The following is a 20,780-nucleotide window of genomic DNA, read 5'->3' as shown; positions in this document are numbered from 1 at the left end:
GATGTGTAACTTGAATGGCAGTTACACATGTTTTATAGATTCTTATTTTGTGAATTTATATATAATTTTGGGACAATTTTATAGTACCCAAACATAGTAACGTCTAAATTGTGTACGACCCCCTATATAATAATAATAATAATAATAATACAGAGTGGTCCCCTTTATAAGGCGAGTATTTATATTGTGGTGTGGGCAAAAACGGATACAGTTAAAAAAACAAAACAAGCGCTGCATTTTACAAAACAACTAAAAACTTCAGAGTCAACTTCAGAGCCCAGATACTCGATCGCTCCGGCTCGATGATCCCCGAGTGAATCGATAGAACTGCGAGCGAGGCGAGTTGTCAGTCAGTGTGTGTGTCTGTGTGTGTGGTTTCTGCTAGTGCAAGAGATAGGCTGAGAGATCGTATCCGCCGCCGGCAATCACAGGGATTACAAAGAGACCCGTGGGAAATATACGATGAACCGCTTCAAAGCATCCAAATTCAAAAACACCACCCCGAAGATCCCCAAGAAAGACGTGAGTGTGGGGGGGCGATGGGGACATTTACAGGAGTGACGGAGGGGGAAGCTCAAATTTGAGCTCTGTGCATTGCGACTTCCTGATTAATTCACAGTGGTGCAGTATCTGTGCTTTACGCGCTGTGTACTGATTATGCAGTTGAGATTCGAGCTGTTACACTGCAGATTGCATGATAGGATGTTAAACTAAATAAATCAACAACCGCATGCATTCATCATCATCATCATCATCATAATCAATAATAATAATAATAATAATAATAATAATAATAATAATAATAATAATATTTTATTCATATTCTCTCTGTGTAAGCATGCTCCTGAGACCGTTGGCAGCGGAAGAATTTCTCTAGTAATATATGATACAATGATGCAAAAGTGTGTGCACTAGTAGCGGTAACACTAATATATTAGCTGTTATAGGTTTAGGGGTGATGGTGTCTCCCGTTGATGACGACGTATTAGTTTTTTGGAGATAGTTCTTGGTGATTCGATTTGTTTGTGTGTTCGTTCATGAGAAATAAGGCCAATGCTTGATCCGCAGATGCGGCCACAGGCGATGGAATTAATGAAATGGTCTTTCTCATGTCACTCGTGTCCTTCCTTGTGTTTGCTCGTTTCATTTCAAGGTTTTGGACGGCTAAGTGACAATGCTTCCTCCTGCTGTCCCTGTCCAGGGTCATGTGGGTATCGATGTTACAGGCCTTAAGATTGTGTTTAATTATTATTTATTTATTTCTTAGCAGACGCCCTTATCCAGGGCGACTTACAATTGTTACAAGATATCACATTATTTTTACATACAATTACCCATTAGTACAGTTGGGTTTTTACTGGAGCAATCTAGGTAAAGTACCTTGCTCAAGGGTACAGCAGCAGTGTCCCCCACCTGGGATTGAACCCACAAACCTCCGGTCAAGAGTCCAGAGCCCTAACCACTACTCCACACTCCTGCCCTTTAAGGGTTTAAGGGTGTCCTTGTATCTTGTAGCCTTCCCTGTTATTTTTGGCCATTGTTCAGTTGACTGTAAAGCACAGCTTTGGGTATTGTGGTGTCCTCCATCCTTTTGACATGTCCAACCCACCGAAACTGGGCTCTCAGCCCCATGCCTTCCACACTTGTGATTTGACACCTTTTAAGGGCTTCTGGAGTGGAGATTTTGTCTTGCCATCGGATTTTGCTGATGGATCTCAGGGAGCGCTGGTGAAACTACTCAAGTTGCTTGAGGTGTCTGCAGTAAAGTGCCCATGCTTTGCATCCATACAGCAGTGTGGGCAGTACCACCGCCTGGTACACCTTGATCTTTGTGGGCAGTACCACTGCCTGGTACACCTTGATCTTTGTGGGGCAGTACCACTGCCTGGTACACCTTGATCTTTGTGGGCAGTACCACCGCCTGGTACACCTTGATCTTTGTGGGCAGTACCACCGCCTGGTACACCTTGATCTTTGTGGGGCAGTACCACTGCCTGGTACACCTTGATCTTTGTGGGCAGTACCACCGCCTGGTACACCTTGATCTTTGTGGGCAGTCTCACCCCTCTCTCATTCCGCAGCGCCTGGCTGCTCGTGTGAACCGGAGGCTGATAAATGGAGTGAGCTACTATTGCACAGTCGTCTGCAAACAGCATGTCCCTAATCACTAGTTCCACCACCTTTGTGTGGGCCTGCAGACGCCTCAGGTTGAGCAGCCCTCCGTCTCTGCGAGACTGAATATAGACGCCCCGGTCCGTATCATGACAGGTGTCCAGGAGCATCATGGAGAAGGCTGTAGGGTTAGGGTTAGGGTTAGGGCTAGGGCATAGCAGTAGTAGTAAAACCAATATTCGTAATAGGGGGCAAAACAATTGTATTCTTATGTTTTACATGCACTCGATCGCCAGTATGAAGGACAGATCGCATTTTTCAAAACAAGGGTTAGTTCATTTTGATTTGCAATTATATATATATTAGCAGTATGAGTTTAGTTTGTAATCTAGGTTGGATGAACTGTACTCTCCCATAATTCTGTGCATGTCTTCTCATTTGCTAGAACAACATTACACATTTCAAACCGTTTACCCCACTCTTAATCTTCAGTGTCATTTCCTGTAAAAAGCCACGGTCTCGGGGGAAGTTTCAGTTCTCTAAAGTGCTCAGCTGAAACCAGTTAGAGCCAATGCGTTTCTGAAGCATCTGAGCATACCGGTCCGTACTGTATGCAAGGTAGTGAGGTCTGGGAACCAGGCAAGCTCAGGGATGGGAATAGGACTCCTATTGCATAGCAGTTTCATCCACTCCAGCTTTTAATACAAACTTGACTAGCCGTAGTGTAACAAACGCAGGTGTGTCTTTGTAATAAGCTCATAGCAAAACCAGGAATGGATCAAAACTGCTATGCAATGGAAGTCTTCTTTCCAATGTCACCTGCAATCCTAGAAATCATAGACGAGAGGAGTTTGAATATTAAAAACCCAGAAAGTGCGTGCTGATCTTTCACAATGTGTTATTCTGTTTAAAGCAGGGTTCGTATAGGTGGGTGCAGTTGGTTTGCGGTCGGTTTCAGCTCGCTGTCAGGAAGAGGATGTGTTTTGACTGCCGCGCTGGCGTGATTCACAGAAGTCATGGAGGCAGGGGGTGTTTTCTGCTGTATTTGGAAATGTAATTTCATAGACTGGTTTACAAGGGCCTGTTATTATTGCAGCCCAGTTGACTCCTTGACTCTCTCCAGAATCGCTGCTTTGTGTCAGATGAGCTGTTTGCCTCTCTGCTTTGCGGGTCTGTGGGTGGAAATGAATCAGCCCTTTATTTAGTCAAAGTGCTGCCCTGCGCAGTTTAGGAGTTGCATTCAGACTTATTTTTACTTGAATCTGGATCGCACACGTTCTAGCTTCATTCCAATGCTGAAACCCATAAAGAGCTTTAAAAACCTCAGGGGTTGGGCTGAGACCTTGTTTGACATCGTTTCATTCATATTCGCTCTGTACTATTTTGTATGTGGTTGAATACCCCCTCAGACACACTGAACCCCAGAGTACTGCAGCGACCTGCTGTGCTGAGCTGTGTCTGCAGCAGTGTGCTTTAGACTGAAGTTCCTCCTTTGCTGTTGATTGAAAACACGAGTCAGAGATTGCACATCACTGCCTGTTTCCGCAGTCCTTTCCTGAAGAGATACTTTTAACCCATTGCATGCTGCAGAAGATTCAGGCTGGAAACCTCCTACAATAAACCTGGCCGTCCCTGCAGCTTCCAGTGTACCCCTTAACTCTTAACACAGGGCATTTACTGTACCAGCTAACAGACTGTGGCACCAGTGTCCCAGGCTGCCACAGGGCAGTGCATGCTGAGGAGTGTGTTTACACCACATTTTGCAAAAACTAAAAACTGGGACCCACTACAGTGTCAGTTTTTACAGGTTTAGTTTTATTTTTTTATTCAAAAAAAGTTTTGCAAGCAGTGGAGCAAAAGCTTGGCAAATCAGACCATGCATCTTTGCAAGAGTGTGTGACAGGTCCGTGTGAAAATATTTAGCTGAAGTCCGCTAAGCTCTCAAGCCTGTGCTTCCCTCTCCCACCCCGGACTTGCCCGGACATGTCCCTGAGGAATAAAAAGGATCTCCTTGGAATGATGGGAAATCCTGTGAGTAGGCGTCCTGGCTGTGTCCAGACCCTGATAGAGTGATGCGTACACAGTCCTTATACACACAGGCTTGAGCATTTGAACCCTTCAGGGCTGTGCGTGCCATCTTCAGAAAGCAACACGAATGGATACTGTCGTTATTTAGCACTTGATTGAAACCCTGTACTGCCTGTGACCTGGGTGACAGGTAGGAGAAAGCTGCAGGTATTGCATAGTAACTGCATTCACAAAGACAAATCCAGATTGTTATTGACAGCGCAGTTCACAGATGAAGCCTGTTGGTGATGTATGACTGTGCACTTTCTAGACCTGAAGTGCGCCTAACAACATCACAGACAGGTCTCTGTCTGCATGGTTTCTTCTGAGGTACAGTGCCTGTCTGCACAGGTTAGTGGTGTGCAAGCAGCCTCGTGATTAGTTTAGGTGTCTGTTCAGAATTCCCTTGGGTTAAGCAATTTCTTTGCATCTCTGCAGCAATGTGCAAAAGCTTTGCATTTTTTTTTTAAAACCAGCTGATTTCAGTCTAGGGCAGGAATAGGATCTGTATACTTGTTGTAGCTCAGTTTCTCTCCAGTGGACTAGCTACAGTACAATCAGTCCATGTGACCTTCTGCACCGCAAAAACCACTAAGAGTGTAAAACCTTGCATAGCATTCAGTACCATCGAAATGCATCAGATAAAGCGTGATGTTTGCTTGCATGATGCCCCAGTCCCTCCATGCTCACAGCTCTGCTTCTCTCCCCAGGAGTGGATCAGCGATGTGCGGGCTGGCTCGGCTGCCTCCTGTGGGAACCACATCAAATCCAGCTGCAGCCTGATCGCCTTCAACACGGAGCAGGGCGGTAAGCACGGCCAGCAGCCCTTTTCATGGTTCAATGGCCTTACAGATTCCAGCTCTGAGTGTTGGTCCACTCCAGGTTTCACAGGTCTAATGAATTGATTCAGTGCTTTAAGACCTGGCCAGGGGTGCAGTTGGTTTATTTAAACAATAAAGGATAACTGTTTGTACTCGGAAGCTGGCTCAAACCGGTCACATACATAATAATGTATGTGACCGGAGAACGAAATGAGGAAAATAAATATATAATTACAAAGTATCGGAAGAAAGCCCCCAGTCCCTGTGCTGGGAAGGCTGCCTCTGTCTTGATCTCCAGTCCCTGTGCTGGGAAGGCTGCTCCGATGTGAACAGTGTGCTGTCGTCTCGTTGCAGGTGGCGGAGTGCTGGGTCTGGTGTCTCTGGACAATGGGAATGAAGGGAAGCGCTCGGTGTCTCAGCTGCACTGTCACGCAGGTAGGAGGAGGAGAGGCAGGGGGTGGAGAATATCCTCTCCGGGGAGATTAGGAACAGTCTTTGGGGGGAGAATGCCTGGTCAGCTTGCTTCATTGTAGCAGAAAGATGAGCTCTGCATAGCTAACGTGTTCAGTGTGCCGGCTGAGTGTACGGTGTAATTCACTTTATTATACCTTCATGCCTAATGGCGTGAATGCGCAGTAATATTTTTGGGTTCATTACAAGCACCATTGATCTTGCTCAGCTTATGTTATATGAATTCCTAAAAGCAAAGTTTTCCCAGCCCCCCACCCCCCGCAAAAAAAAAAGCAGGTGCTTCCTTTCTGTTAAGTTTTTTTACTCCACTGCAACAGTCCTCCATCTAAACCGTGTTCATCTGGTTATTTCATTCGGAAATTGTGGTGAAGACTCTCATTTGCAGTGACTTGTATCAGAATTGAATTCATGCATTTCTTATTGTTTTCTTTAGACCTGGTGACAGATTTTGACTTTTCTCCGTTCGATGACTTCCTGCTGGCTACATGCTCTGCTGATGAAACTGTGAGTAGAGCATCATCCGTGCTTCGCTGAGTGAGAGACATGCTGAACTCTCCCAGCTCATGAGCTGTGAAAAACCAAGAAGAACTCCCTCTCCTGATGCAGGGATGGAAACCTGAAACCCATTCAGGTTTTACTAGGAGCTTGATTAGCCCCAGTGTATAGCTAACAAGCTCCTAGTAAAACCAGGAATTATTCAAACTGCTGTGCAATGGGAGCCTCGTTTCCATCCCTGTGGTGTCTCCTGCAAGTTGCTTGAATTGAGAACTGTATTACAGTAACAGGCGTGTCTCACAGAGAATAACGTTGAATTGAACTGTATTACAGTAACAGGCGTGTCTCACAGAGAATAACGTTGAATTGAACTGTATTACAGTAACAGGCATGTCTCACAGAGAATAACGTTGAATTGAACTGTATTACAGTAACAGGCGTGTCTCACAGAGAATAACGTTGAATTGAACTGTATTACAGTAACAGGCGTGTCTCACAGAGAATAACGTTGAATTGAACTGTATTACAGTAACAGGCGTGTCTCACAGAGAATAACGTTGAATTGAACTGTATTACAGTAACAGGCGTGTCTCACAGAGAATAACGTTGAATTGAACTGTATTACAGTAACAGGCGTGTCTCACAGAGAATAACGTTGAATTGAACTGTATTACAGTAACAGGCGTGTCTCACAGAGAATAACGTTGAATTGAACTGTATTACAGTAACAGGCGTGTCTCACAGAGAATAACGTTGAATTGAACTGTATTACAGTAACAGGCGTGTCTCACAGAGAATAACGTTGAATTGAACTGTATTACAGTAACAGGCGTGTCTCACAGAGAATAACGTTGAATTGAACTGTATTACAGTAACAGGCGTGTCTCACAGAGAATAACGTTGAATTGAACTGTATTACAGTAACAGGCGTGTCTCACAGAGAATAACGTTGAATTGAACTGTATTACAGTAACAGGCGTGTCTCACAGAGAATAACGTTGAATTGAACTGTATTACAGTAACAGGCATGTCTCACAGAGAATAACTTTGGTCCCCTCTGTTGCGTTCAGGTGAAGGTGTGGCGGCTGCCGGAGTCTGGCCAGACCGTGCCCTCCTCCCCTGGGGTGACCCTGAGCCCCGGGGGGGGGCGAGTCGAGAACGTTCTCTTCCACCCCACCGCTGACGGAGTGCTGGCCACCAGTGCAGGCAGGGTCGCCACAGTCTGGGACGCGGCTCAGCAGAGTCAACTCGCAGGTACCGGAGGCTGTTTAACCATACCGAACACTTGAGCCATGCAAGAACATGAAAAGCATTACGATGTCATCAGATCCTGTCCAGTGTTTCCTCTCTCATTCCTCTCTTTGGTTTATCTCAGCCCTGGAGGATCACGGAGACCAGATTCAGAGCCTCTCCTGGAAACAGGACGGCTCCCTCATCGCCACGTCCTGCAAGGTAAGTCCTCCGCTGGGCTTTATTCAGGAGTGTCATATTATTAGAAGGAATGTTATTATTAGTTGTAAACATTCAGATCTGCGCTGCAGGAGTCTAGAGACAGTTATAAGATGTATGATAATAAGACTAAGCTGGGCCATCAGTAGTTAATAATCATAAACAACTTCATCTCAGAACGGCATGAACCCTGGCGCCAAAAAAACCTGGAAGGAATTATAAGGTTATTAGTTGGGTGTACATTATATTCCTATTATTATTATTATTATTATTATTATTATTATTATTATTATTATTATTGACAAGCAGTGCAAAATGATTGTACAAAATGACTGGTAAACCAGGGTTGGCCAGTCAAGTGTTTTTCTGTATCGAGGTAATTAAACTCCTCTGGTTTGAAAGTTGTGTTGTAATATTGGTGTGTCACCAGGAGATGGCGATATATGACCACCACATGATCCACAGGGACTGTCTCTTGTTTGTTTAGTACGTTTATTTTTTTACAGCTTGCTATTTGAGGTACTGTCAAATGTGTTTAGATGTGGGCCAGTGGTTTTCTTTTGAAACTTTCTGATTTAAAAAAAAAAAAAGCTTTACAGTTGCATAAAAATGTAAAAAAAAAACCCAAAAATAAACTTTCATTTTATAGGTTCCAGTTCATTTTATAAGTCCCTGCAATATTAAAAAAAAAAAAAAACACAAAAAAAATCTTGCTAAAAGGCTGCACATCCTTTCTAAAACTTTACTGCGGTATACTATGGTAACTGTGTAGTAAAGAACAGTGAAGGCATAATCCTAGAGTAAAGTACAATAAAACAGGGGGGGAAAGCATAATATAGTGTAAAATTGCTGTGCACGTTTTCTTTGGTAGACTCCTCTGAAGGGTTACTGCACACAGATGTAAGGTTTGCTGCCTGGGTGCTGCTCTACAGGGTGATATTAGTTTGGGTTAAACTGTTTGCTGCAGTATTGAGCTCAGGCCCCTACACTCCTCCAGCCCTGATGTAATGAACAGGGTGTCACTGCTGGCTGAAGCAGGATCAGTTGCAGTGAAATTGGAAGCAGGTGTGTGTGTGTGTGTGTGAGAGAGAGAGAGAGAGCCTTTTTTCAGTTTTGTCTAATTTAATTTTAATAGCCTTCAATCTCCAGATCTGGCTTATTAAAGCAAATAAACACTGCGACATATGCGTGCAATTGAGATCGTTTTCACATTCCTTAAATCCACATAATGTGGAACATGTGAAGAACGGTTTGCCAAGGAAAACTTGAACCGAAAGGTCTCACCTAAAACTGAAACACAGACCCGGACTAACAAAGAAGCGAGTGTGCAAGCTGCTGAGCGAGGAGGAAGCGCAGAGAGGACTGGAGGGAGGGCTGGCTGATAATGGAGTTTAACATGATCCATTGCAGGCAAATTGATTTTTAATTATGCCTCTCTCTTTTTTTGGCTTTTTAAAATAAAGCTGTTCTTCGGTGCCCTCCCACAGTAGAGAGGTGAAGGGGGGGTGGATTCAAGTTATTTTCCGATTCCCTGTCGCATTTATAAATAAATCAATCTATTTTCTGATGCACTTCTCGATTTAGTAGCAACGCTTAATTAAAAGAAAAGTATTATAAAAGTCAAACAATTTAAAAACGCCTGGAATATGTCAGTGATCAAAGGGCTGCTCATTCCAGTAATGTACAAAACACAAAGCAGTCTCGTTAAGTCACAGAGGAACAAGTCTTTCATAGCTACATGCATTCTGCTGCTGTAATAGACCTAGCCATTGCAATCCACTTTTACGTCAAATAAAAATATATAAAATACAGAAATATCACAGGGATGGAAATTAGACTCCCATTGCACAGCAGGATGAGTTTAACAAGAGACTCCAGAGCTTGTTCCCTGCACACTGGGGCTAATCAAGCTTGTTGTAAAACCTGGAATGGGTGAAACTGCTATGCAGTAGGAGTCTTATTTCCATCCCTGCACCGCACAGTAATAAAGGTTCAAAGTTCAAGCTTATTGCTTTCCGTAGCTAGCATTCTGAAACACATATGAGTAGCAGATTTATGATGGTGGAGACAGTGTATAGTGGGGTTTTCCGGTGGTAGTCTGAAGACAGCTCATCCTGTAACACTCTAATCCATGCTCAGTGGTAATAAGGCACCTGTCACTCATAGTGGATGGATGGGGTTGCCTGGGTAACCATGGAACTGAAGCATGCAGATCCAAGCGAGTTAATAAAAACAGCATTGACTGTTTAGTTACTGTAAACCGAGCCTGAGAGCGATGGCTGAACAAAGGCATTGCAGAGAGTTTCTATGGGAAAGGCTGTTTAAAGGGGTCTTTAGGAGGCCGTACCTTTATTAAACAGCTGTGCCTCTGTTTGTGACGGCTTGAATGCCTAAATCTAATAAGACTGCAGTTATCAGCCGTGTCTGTAAGAAGGAAGGTGAAACTTATTAAAAACTTGTCAAGTTGACAAACGCTTCGGCTAGCGTGTAAATCAGTACACAGCTGGTTTTCTAGGGTTTTCCTTAAAGATCACAACTATGTATGAAGTAAGAATATGGAATCATGCAGTTTTTGTGTTTTTAAACATTGACTACAGCAGGCAATCACAGGACCCATTATGCTCTCAGCAACAGCTTTTCCAGAAATTGGATTTCTTTGGTGCTAATTAATATTTCGGTGCCAGTGGTAATGGCAGTTTCGTAATGATGACTATTAAGTGCGCTGGATAACCAGTAGCAGAGCTTGATTCTCTCAGAGGCTAGTCACAGTGCAGGGCAGGAGAACCAGACACAAGGACACGGCAGGGACAGGACCCCTGGATTGAGAACCTGGAGACTGGGCAGAGTAATCTGATCAGGGAGGTTGGATGGAGCCCAGGCTTCTCCTCCACGAGAGAAGTGAGTAGGCAGGTGGTGACGTAACACCAGGAAGTGATGAAGCGCTGATGTGCGTTTATTATAAAACAAAGATTTAAACAAACACAGAACACTTCAACAAGACGGCACAGTGGCCAAAATAAACAGACAGAACAGACACAAAACAAACAAGTTGTGCTGGTGTAAAACTAGCACGGGGTAGCAATTGTTTTCGATATTAGTTTCTGTATCTCCCGACTCACCGCTCTCGTTCCGCCTCTGAACACACTAACCCAGAGTAAGCGATCCCTCTTATCAAGCAGCTGTGCCTGGCTCGATTGCTTGTTAATCATTCAGAGCCAGACACAATCCTTCCCTGCCGACGTAAAACACCTGTGTACACCAAACATTCATTTGAAATAATAATAACACAATACATACAAATACAACAGAACACAAAATACGCACAGGGGCGCAGTGTACCCCAACACACAAGCTCATTGCAGCCAAGTGCTGCGGAGGTCAGGGAGAGGGCAGGCTAGAGCACCCCAGAGCCCAGGGGGGGTCCCCCCAAATGCCCAGGGGACGTGGAGGTGCTCTGCACTGGGGCCTGGTTCCTCATTCAGCTCGCTGCGATTCAGCTTGTCCTTGAAAAGGCTCTCTGTGTCTTCAGATTGGACTGTTGTGTATATCAGGCTCACATTTTGTTCTCAGTTTAGTGATTTATGTGCTGGGTGAAAGAGGAACGTTTCCAGGGTCTGTACCAGAGGAAGGTACAGCAGAGCTGTACATCTGGCCACACCAGAAGCAATAGACAGCACTGCAGTAAACTGCGGTAACAGCATAAAAAATAATATGCGGAGTAAAACATAGTTTCGAGAGCCCCGTTTCTGGAACCGAGAGCCCCGTTTCTGGAACCGAGAGCCCCATTTCTGGAAATTAACCCTGTTTTTGGAATCGATAGCCCCTTTTTTGGGATTAAATTATTTGTGAACTTGTCCCAAAGTTTTTTTTTAGAAATGTGTTACGGGTTGCCAGCAAAGGCAGATCTAAGTATCATAGAATGTACTGGGGCCGTGAAATCAGTCGAATCTGTATATTATTATAAACCAAGACGTTTATCAATCGGTACAGACAAACCAATGGGATGTTTGCATGAAATCCTTTGTGTGAAAAACCTGCAAAGAGAGGCTCTTTATTGACTGTTTTATTTCCTTTCAGGACAAGAAGCTGCGGATCTTTGACCCCAGGGCTCAGCTGACAGCAGTGCAGGTAACAAGCCTCTCTCCTCAGCGCGTACTGTATCATCACACAGATGGAAGTCAAATAACACACACCTGAGCTTGGAACCTATCCACTGGGGCTAATCAAGCACATGTTAAAACCTGGAATGGGTGATACTGCAATGCAATAGGAGTCTTACTTCCAGCACTGCAGCGGAGGCATCTGGAAATCGGCGTTGTGTCCAGTTTGGAGGCCTCCGTCACTAGGTGGGGGGGGGGGCATTGCCAGCGCGCTTTCCCAGTGCCCGGGCACAAGAAGGGGGTCGCATTCCCAAAGCAGAGTTCAGGCACCTCTTTGGGAAGGACCCTGAGAATTAGGCTGTGAGACTGCAGGAGCGCTCCGTGCTCGGGGGCTGACGTGGAGGTCAACCTTCCCTCTTTTTATAACCTTGTTTGTTTATTTGGCTAATCCCACCTCCTTGATTCCCGTGTTGGGAACGACCTTTGGGCTGTACGATAAACAACATTTATCCAACGGGTCTTCTGGAATGCCAGCCGGGTTGTTTGGAAGCCTTGTGCCTTCATGAGTCATTTAGTGCCTCAGTATAAGATTATCAGGACAGACTCTCGAGAAAGAATCTCACGCTCATTTCTGCACAATCCTCCACTTGCCAATCTGTTTCATGCAATACACAGGGCACGGGTGTGCGTTGTACACATCGCACTGTGCTTTCAGCAAACCTAATAACCAGTGTTTAGACAGGCCCAGAGCAAGGCACTGCTTCCGGTTGAGCTGGCAGCAGATTGCAGTAATGTGGAGCAGAGTTCTGTAAGCAAGGGTCTTGGCACCACATGTCTGCTTTTGGAAGCCTGTGGTTGTCTGAGTCAATAGATCTTAATCCATAAACACAACCAGATTTAGAAAACGGGGAATTCGCATAATGGGGCAATTTATCATTTAAACACTAGAAATGATAACTGGGATGGGTGCGTCCTGGTGGGGGGGGGGGGGGGGGGGGGGGGGGGGGGGGGGGGGAGCCTCTCGGGGGTTAACGCTCCTCTGGCTGGACCTCGGGAGTTATTTAGGCCAGGCTGTTTTTGGCAGGTTAGCTCGCTCGCTAAGTATTAAGAGGTTACAAACCGAATTATGCTTTAACCCAAATGAGAGTCTTGCCTGCCAGCGCAAGTCTTTGGCGCTGCCCTTTTAAAAGCTGTAACCATCCTTGGTCTTTATGAACCTCTGGAGTTCAGCTGTGGGCCTCCTCCCTTGAAACCTGCTTGACTGGGGTCGGAATTACAGCGCCTCTGTCTGGAAAGCTTCATGAAAACTGAACAATGAAAGCTGTCTGCGATTGTTTATATCACATGCCAAAAACATATCTTTCCAGTAGCTGTTGTTTGTTCGGTGATTTGGTACTCATCAGGATAAATGACAGTTCAATCGTGATCCAGATAAGCATGCTTCGGCCACATGCTGACTCAAACCAAGAGAACAAGGTTTTAAAATAAGATCGATTGGATATGAACAGCTGAGACCGTTACAGTCATTGCGAATGGCCACTGTCCTCTGTTTCAAAACCCTCTCGCCCACATCCTTCACTTTGCTGGCACTTGATGGACTATCCGGCGTTGTTGAAACTATGCATGGGCATTCTGTGCCACGGTATGAGACGCTGTTGTTTTTTTTCTGTAGGGGCAGGTGAGAGTGACCTATTCTTTGGTGGTGTTGACATTCGTTACTTAAGTCTTAAGATTTCTCCCAAGTTTCTTTTACTTGTATGTATCCAGGGTTCCAGGGCTGTGCTTGAAGTTCTGAATTCTGCACAGAGAGGAGGCTACCTGCTCTAGAAATTCCAGCTGATGTTTGAGCCGGCTTGCTCTGCTCTTCTCTGCTCCTGGCTGCGCTCTTGTCGAGTGGGGGGGCGAGGTAGGGGGATTACTCAGTGCTCATGGAGCTGTGCCTCCAGCCTGCTGGTTGAGATGAATAGCCGGAAATGGTGAGATCACACAAGTGTTATTTTATGTCGAAAGAGTATCCATCTCTGTGTGGTGCGTGTGTGCGAGTGTTTTAAATTACAGAGCTCAAAATACGCGTCAGTTTCAGGACACCGCTACCTCAAGAGAAGGAGCTGTGTGTTGCTTTTGGCAAGAAGCAGGCAGGAAAGGGAATAGTCTTGGCCAAATTCATGATTTTTGTGAAATGAGAGTATTTGAAATTGTTGGGTTTTTTTTTGGAGGGGTGGGGTGCGTTCCGTGCCGATTTAAAGCTGTTTGGCCCCTCTTCTTATTTTCCGTTTATTTCTCTTGAACGTGTTTTGACAGGGTCTGTTTGAGAAGGCCCGCTCTGTTCCAGTTCCCTGTGCTGGTGTGGAGAGGCTATCGGGTCACGTTTCGGCTCAGCTCAGTCTCGTCATTTACTTTGGCTCGTGTCTCGGGATTGCCGACGTCCACGAAGCTCAGTTTCATGTCTAATGGAAAGGGGGCAATTCCTTTCTTCTCACAGGTTCAAGTCCCGAGCACAACCCATGAGTGGAAATTAGAGCTGCTGGGGGAGGGGAGATCGTTTCACACTCCGTTACCGCTGACTGTCTCGCAGCAGCTTAAACAATTAGCGTTAATTAGCAACAGATTTGTTTAGTCTTAAAATGCCTCCTTCTTTCTTCTGTTTCTTTTCAATGTAATAAGTTACGGATGTAATATGTTTATAAGGTTGTGGATATTTTTGTAAAAAAACGGCAAAGGGGAAACTTTTGCTTTGTAGACTGAATTGCTGTGACCGCTCGAGGAACCACTCTGGACGAGATCAGTGGTAGGCACCATTCAAAACCAGGATAAATGGTACGATTTGAGGATCTTGCAGACAAATAAGACACCCAGGTGCTGTGTCTGTGCCTTTTTTAAAGCTGCTGTATTCAGCACCTTGCGAAGTTTGACTTGACAGGCACTCTGCTGTATATGAGCTGCACAGCGGAACCCCGGGCTGATTTGGGTTACTTGCGTTCTGCTTGTTGAAACACTTGTCCAATTTTAATTAGTTCTGACTGAGGCCTTATATTAAAACTAACAGACAAATGCAGTAAGAAGCAGGGAGATTGACTGACGTGTGTGTGTTTGCCATGGAAACATTTCTTACACGAAACACGAATCTCACTGTAAACAAGACTGTCCAAGCCAGCGCTGAATAAAGGCACTGTAGCGTCTCCATGGGCGATCGCAGACCCCTCGGGAAGAGTGGAGGCCTTTAAAGTAATTAAATAGATGAGCCTTAAACATGTTGGGAGCTTCTGTAAGAGATGCACTCAAGCCTGGTACTTGTGATTCTGTCTAGGCAGAAGGCAGCTTCCTCTCTATTGTTTGAGAGCTGGCTGGAGATGCTAGCTGTGAAGGGGTTATTATAGGAATGGCAGCTAAACAAGCAGTCATTAGCAGTCCCATTTTGTAACCCGCACACACTGCGCTGTGCGTATCACTGCTTCTGTTTGTTCTGTGGGATGGGGTGAAAAACCAAATTCAGATTTGTTTTTGTCCCGTTTTACTTCAATCCCATTTTCCATAGCACCCCCACCCCCCTAAAGACCTCCATAAAAGGGGCTCCTTGTGATGTAAACTTCAGCTTCGTTCCTCTGGGAGCTGGAAGCAGCGGGAGCAACAGGGCACTCCCAGTTTAGTGCTTGTGCCTTGTGTGTCTTAACGGAGTCGCTCCCGTAGCTCCCCGTTTCAGAGACGGACGCTCGCTGCGAACAGGATCTGTGTGACTCTGCCAGCACACCTCACTCCTGACCTGAAGTAACCGCTCCCTGCGCTCGCCCCACGTGTTCTTTACAGATGGAGCCTCATTAGCGCAGAGGCACTGCCCAGAGTTAGTTTCCAGCGAATCAACCCATCTGGACGCCACCTGGGGGCAAACCCTCCACACCCTCCCCCAAGCTAATACTCCAGAGGTGTCAAAGTCCGTGGAATTATTGGCAACCAGTAAAAAAAAAACAAAAAAAACACATTTATGATAAATGCTGTAAACTCTTAAGCAAACGTACCGTATCACTCATAATGTAATGTAAACCCTACATTCTGTTGTGTTTGATCTGGAGATAATAAACGGTGTCACTATATAATCTTGATTAGTCTGCCTTTATATGTCTCTAGACTAGAGGACACAAGAAGAAGAGTCTCTCTCTCACCCACAACTACAACCCTACAACAATACAGAGAGAGGTAATCTGCGATGGGGCTGCATACCAGATTTGTATTTATTAAGATCCACTGCCGTTTGAAGCTAAGTGAGCCGCCAACAGCACCACTTCATAAACAGCAGAGTTCCCAGCAGCTCCCCCAGTCCGGGATGCTGCAGTGTGGCCGCTGTGAATGGAAGCCTGGGCAGGACTGGGTTAAGTGATGTGGGAGGGGGGGGGGTCTCAGGTTTGGCAGGCATGGTTGTGCTTGCTTGTGTAGAGAAGGTTCAGGCCTGGGGGGGGTAGTTCTCACTCCTAGTCCCCTGGAAAAGCCTCCCTCCAGCTCCACGCACAAATCATAGCATGTCCTTTATTTCCCAGGGAGTCCGTGGGAAGCAGGAATACAAAAAAAAAACCACTTTGGATAAACCATCCGAACTGCGTTCTATTTATAGTCGCGCCTCGCTAGGACGGCCATACCTCTGTTCCCAAGTGTGGGATCAGGGATCTGTGCTCTTTCCCTTTTCAGAACTGTACTACGATGTGTTTGTAAAATCACATGCAAATGAGTGCTGCTTGAAAAGACCAACCCACTAACACACCAACATAGAAACACAATGGGGGAGGGGGTTTCAACTCCTGCTTCTCAAGTTCAATGCACTTTTGTCCACCGTTTGAGAATCTGTGAGTTGATTCCTCTGTGGATTCACCTCTTAATCTAAAGCCAGGTTTCATGTTTGCTGGCTCGTGTGAAGCTTTTGTGGCAGAACCAGTCAGTAGCAAAAACAATGCAGGATCTGCACCTTGAGTGGTGCAGTATTAGAGACAATAGAGGACTCCAGAAGTAAAGAGAGTAAACTGTCCCTGCCTGGGACTCAGAGGAGCAGAGAACTGGCAGCGCACTCTACCTGTGACTAGAGGCACTGCGGGCAATGGGGTGTGTCTCCTTCTGCTGGACGCAGAGGGATCAGGCAGGACAGTGCACTGAAGTTAGTCATTAATCTTTTTTTTTTTTTTTAAATTAGAGAAAAAAAGAAACCATGCGAAGGGTTAAGAGTGTTCTGGGCAGGGATGCTTTTAATTAAAGGCAGAACGCCTGGTAGGCGAGAGAGAGAGGAAGTGAAAGAATAAAACAGCTAGTTTGCTTTCAGCTGGATTTTTTTTGGGGGGGCGGAGCGTCTCAGAAAGTCTTGTTTTAATCAGTGAAGGCGAGGTGGAGAGAATGAAGGAGGGGGCAGCGCTGGATGCTGCATCCCACAGATCACTTCAGCGAAACCACAGTCCACAAAGATTCACTGTAAGAAGTAGCAAACCTGAATTAAGCAGTCTCCAAAGAGACTGAGTAACCGTGGCAGCTGAAGAGCTGGAAAAATAAATATGTGTGAGGTTTACTTGCTGGTAAGAGGGCAACGTAAAGATAGGTCTTACTGTAAAAGGCTGTGCTGCCTGATTAGGGTACCGCATCATGACTCATGCACTGGGAATCCATAACCCACATGGACTCCATGCCCAGACAGACAGACAGACAGACAGACAGCACCCATCCAGTCCAGCATAAGGTTGGATGTTGTATCTGAAGAAGGTTTATTTTCCCAGTGTCTTCTGAGATTGCAGCACCAGATGAGCTGAAACACACTTTAGTTTTTTTTTTTGTTCTTTGATTTGAGATCAAGTGGTTTATTGTAGTTGTTGTTGAGCTGAATCGGTAGCAGGTCTTTAATTGGTCATTGAAGAGAACAAGTTTAATATACAGCAGGAGCCCAATAAAATCCACAGGCTCTGGACTGGACAATGCTCTGGTGTGTGCTCCCTGTGAACGTTGACCTCAAACATCATCACCTGGCCACTGGACCCCACCCATTCGTTTTGAAGAATTGGTCTCACTGTAGCCCCCTCACCCCGTGACGTTGTCGCCCCCCCCCCCCCAGACTCGTGTATAGATTTCAGTCCTCTGGTTGAAGCAGCTGTTCCCTTTATTACCCTGTTCTTCTATCAGCACCAGCTGCTTGCCACAGCCCTCCGCACTGCTGTTAAACACAAACACACAGGCATTTTTTTTTTTTTCCTTGATGATTTCAGGGTAAAATTAAAAACATTCAACGTTGCTTGCATCATGAAAGACAGCCATTGCTTGGAAGATGTTGCTAAAGGTTTTAAAGCTCATTTAAAATCTATAAAAAGCTTTGGGGTGTCACTTTATTGTCATTAATATTATTATTATTGTTATTTTCTGCAGATTTTCATCTAATCCAATTCCATCACTGTCAGTATGTCCCAGGGAGCATTTAAAGGAATGCGCCCGGTTGAACTAGGAATCTGGAGAATTTAACTTGCATAGTTCCCTGAAATTGAACACAGCCCTTACTGTTTAATAACCCCCATTCTTCAGGCCTGTGAATATCGTGGGTAATTACACTATATCCCCTAGTGATTCCCGTCACGGTCTGGGTATTTGCCCCTCCCTCCAGGTGTTCCCCTGCGCCCCGACACCCCGGCCTCCTTGCCAGCCCCACACAGGACAGGGAGGGCTCGGCGCCACTCTGCCTTCTGTTGTGTGCGGTTGCCAGGAAAAACACGCCATTGCTTTTCATTAGATGTCATGAAGCTCCAGGTTGTGTAGTGCTGGAGCTCGGGGGTGTTGAATATCAGGCTGTGTTGATCCTGGCGGACAGGCTGCAGTATAAACACACAGTGCTGGAATGTGTCTGTGAGCAGAGGGGGCTGGGCTCCAGCCTGTCGCTGTCATCCACCTCCCGGCTCTCTGGCTCTCTCTTCCCCCTCCCGCCATCACCATCGCCTGGTTCACACAGAGGGCACGGCTCTTGACAGGTCCTGGAGACTCTGTATCCACAGAGCAGGGATAGAGAGCATTGCAGTTCAAGCTTGCAGTTCAGTCCCCTCGCCCGTCTCCGGTCTCTTTCGGAAACTGCTTGCACTGGATTCAATGGGGTTGCAATCTGCTCACTGATCACCTCCACTGTAAGGCGACTCCCAGTTCAAATCTTTTATGCTGTGCTGTTTGGGCTAGGGCTGCCCACCCACCCCATATAGCCTCTTCCTTGTAAAATGTTTCCTAATACCAGGGCCCAATAAACCTGCCTCTGGGCTGTCTGGACAGCATGTCCCAGGTCACCCCTCACCCCTGTTTTTAGGCTGCCTGCCCCAGGCACTCGGTACAGCCCCTAACGACCCGACGCACTCTCGACAGGTTTGCCCAGTAACAGCTGTCCAGGACAAAGGATAAGCACACCGGCCTTTTTATTGCATGTGCGTTCCAGCAGAGGCACCTCTTCATACAGCGTGCCGGTCTCACAGCTTCCACATGTTAGTTTAGAGGGGGGTGGCTGTGAGTAAACACTGGCTCTCTGTCCCTCAGCTCTCCACTCAAAACAACACTCTCTCCATTAAGCCACACCGCCTCCCAGTCCCTGTGCTCTAAGTATTAAGCCACATCGCCTCCCAGTCCTTGTTCTCCAAGTATTAAGCCACACTGTCTTCCAGTCCCTCGCTCCACACTGCTATTTATCGGTAATTCTCAGTGTTTTTTCCCTTCTCTATTCTAGAACGCTCAAGGCCTTCAGAACAACAAGGATTCTCGAGTGATCTGGATTGGGGACACAGACAATGTCCTGTGTGCTGGATTTAACCAGGTAGGGAAGGAAGGAAGGGAGGGAGGACCCAAACTCAAACTAAACCCTTTAACTGGTTGCTTAGGGTCTTAGAGTCTTAGGGGTTCATTGTTCATGTAAGGGCATTTTTGAGTGTAATAATGAATACTTTAAAAATGATGCTTACGAACTTCCAACAGAGGTTATGAACCTTTTGCTCAGAGTAGTTTTGTACAAAGTTTGGGAAATCCGATTGATTTGTAACTGAGCTTGACTGGCATGAGAGGATAGCACCTTTACCACAAGGATTTTCCCCCCTGAACTCCAGCCAGCATACTGAGGGCACTCCCTGTGTGTGTTTGTACCCCAGATGCGGGAGAGGGAGGTCCGGGTGTGGGATGCCAGGAAGATGGGTTCTTCGGTGGGCTCGGTGTCTCTGGATACCTCCCCGGGGTGAGTAGAGGCAGCTGGTGGAGGGCGGAGAGGTCGAGGAGACATCCTGGGCTGGAGGGGTTACATGTGTTTATGCTATGGCCCTTTGGTATGCCATTACAACAGGGCAGGTCTGTGTGAAGACAGAATTCCTCATGCCACTGGGGACCCTTCAGAGTTCTCACTACACAGTGATGTCACTTCCCCCTTTACTCACAGCACTAAAGACAATTAAAATACAGTGCTGAGGCTATTAGGATCTTCAGCAGTTTTGGATCATTAAGATAGGCCTTAAAGAACAGCTCATCAGATAGTCCACGCTCGCTTTGAATGCGGGGCACTGCTGGTGAGAGAGAAATGTGTGAGACGTTTGCCAGGGCTTGGAGGAGAGGGCCTATGGAATCTACTAGGCATGCATATAATCTGTATTTAAAGATATTTTTTTTCTATAGTAAAAAAAAGCAAAAGTTCAAAAATAGTGTCCTGCCAAGGGAGCAGTGGCACAGTCACTCAAGCTGAGCCGACAACAGTGTGGCGTCCCTCTCTCTTTCTCTCTCTCACTCTCTCTGGCATGTGTCAGCAGAGGAAATGAACTATAATGCATGACATGACATCTGCCGACAAAGGGAAAGTTCCTGGATTCCACGCATAGTGCTGTTCATGGAGTGCAGCCTCACTGCAGCCAGCCCCAGCAGCACAGGGCAGGGCTTCTCTCATCGCGACTGGCTGTGCCTGTGAGCATTGGGGCAGAGCTGACTAGCATGGGGCTGGTCCTGTAGTCTGTGGATATGTAGTCTGTAGTCTTATTTCCATCCCTGTAACCAGCATTTTTCAGGTTTCTCCCTGTTTGTTAGCATTCTCCTCTGGGTATTTTTAGAGGTCTTCCAAAGGCAGTTGTCTTGTCTCTGTTGATGGCATTTTTATGACCACTTGCAGCTTGCATTTCCAGAGCCCTTCCATGTGTGTAATATTCCTCTTCTCAAGAGTGCTGGATCACCTCCTGTCTGGGGTTGACAGGCTACTGATCAATCGAAGCAGACACAGTTTATTTTTTTTGTTTTTTGTTTTTTTTTGTTT

The 20,780-nt window shown here is 46.0% G+C and overlaps 1 protein-coding gene across 2 annotated transcripts in view; it reads left to right on the top strand.

Moving 5' to 3' along the window:
* The first annotated feature begins 307 nt into the window (after positions 1–307).
* Positions 308–20,780, top strand: part of LOC117973768 (mitochondrial import inner membrane translocase subunit TIM16-like) — an 86,095-nt gene continuing 65,622 nt past the window's right edge. Inside the window, exons 1-9 of one of the 2 annotated variants that reach the window (XM_058995726.1) lie at positions 308–522; positions 4,890–4,986; positions 5,355–5,435; positions 5,905–5,975; positions 7,037–7,220; positions 7,342–7,418; positions 11,493–11,543; positions 19,227–19,313; positions 19,642–19,724. In XM_058995726.1, the coding sequence (XP_058851709.1) occupies positions 463–522; positions 4,890–4,986; positions 5,355–5,435; positions 5,905–5,975; positions 7,037–7,220; positions 7,342–7,418; positions 11,493–11,543; positions 19,227–19,313; positions 19,642–19,724 (791 nt within the window). In that variant the 5' untranslated portion in view covers positions 308–462. The remainder of the gene's footprint in view (positions 523–4,889; positions 4,987–5,354; positions 5,436–5,904; positions 5,976–7,036; positions 7,221–7,341; positions 7,419–11,492; positions 11,544–19,226; positions 19,314–19,641; positions 19,725–20,780) is intronic. The other variant, XM_058995728.1, reaches the window with a different exon arrangement.

The sequence above is a fragment of the Acipenser ruthenus genome, chromosome 22, assembly GCF_902713425.1.
Source record: "Acipenser ruthenus chromosome 22, fAciRut3.2 maternal haplotype, whole genome shotgun sequence".
NCBI classification, from domain to species: domain Eukaryota; kingdom Metazoa; phylum Chordata; class Actinopteri; order Acipenseriformes; family Acipenseridae; genus Acipenser; species Acipenser ruthenus.
Note: the sequence above shows the minus strand (reverse complement) of the source record. Positions and strands in the feature narration are given on the sequence as shown.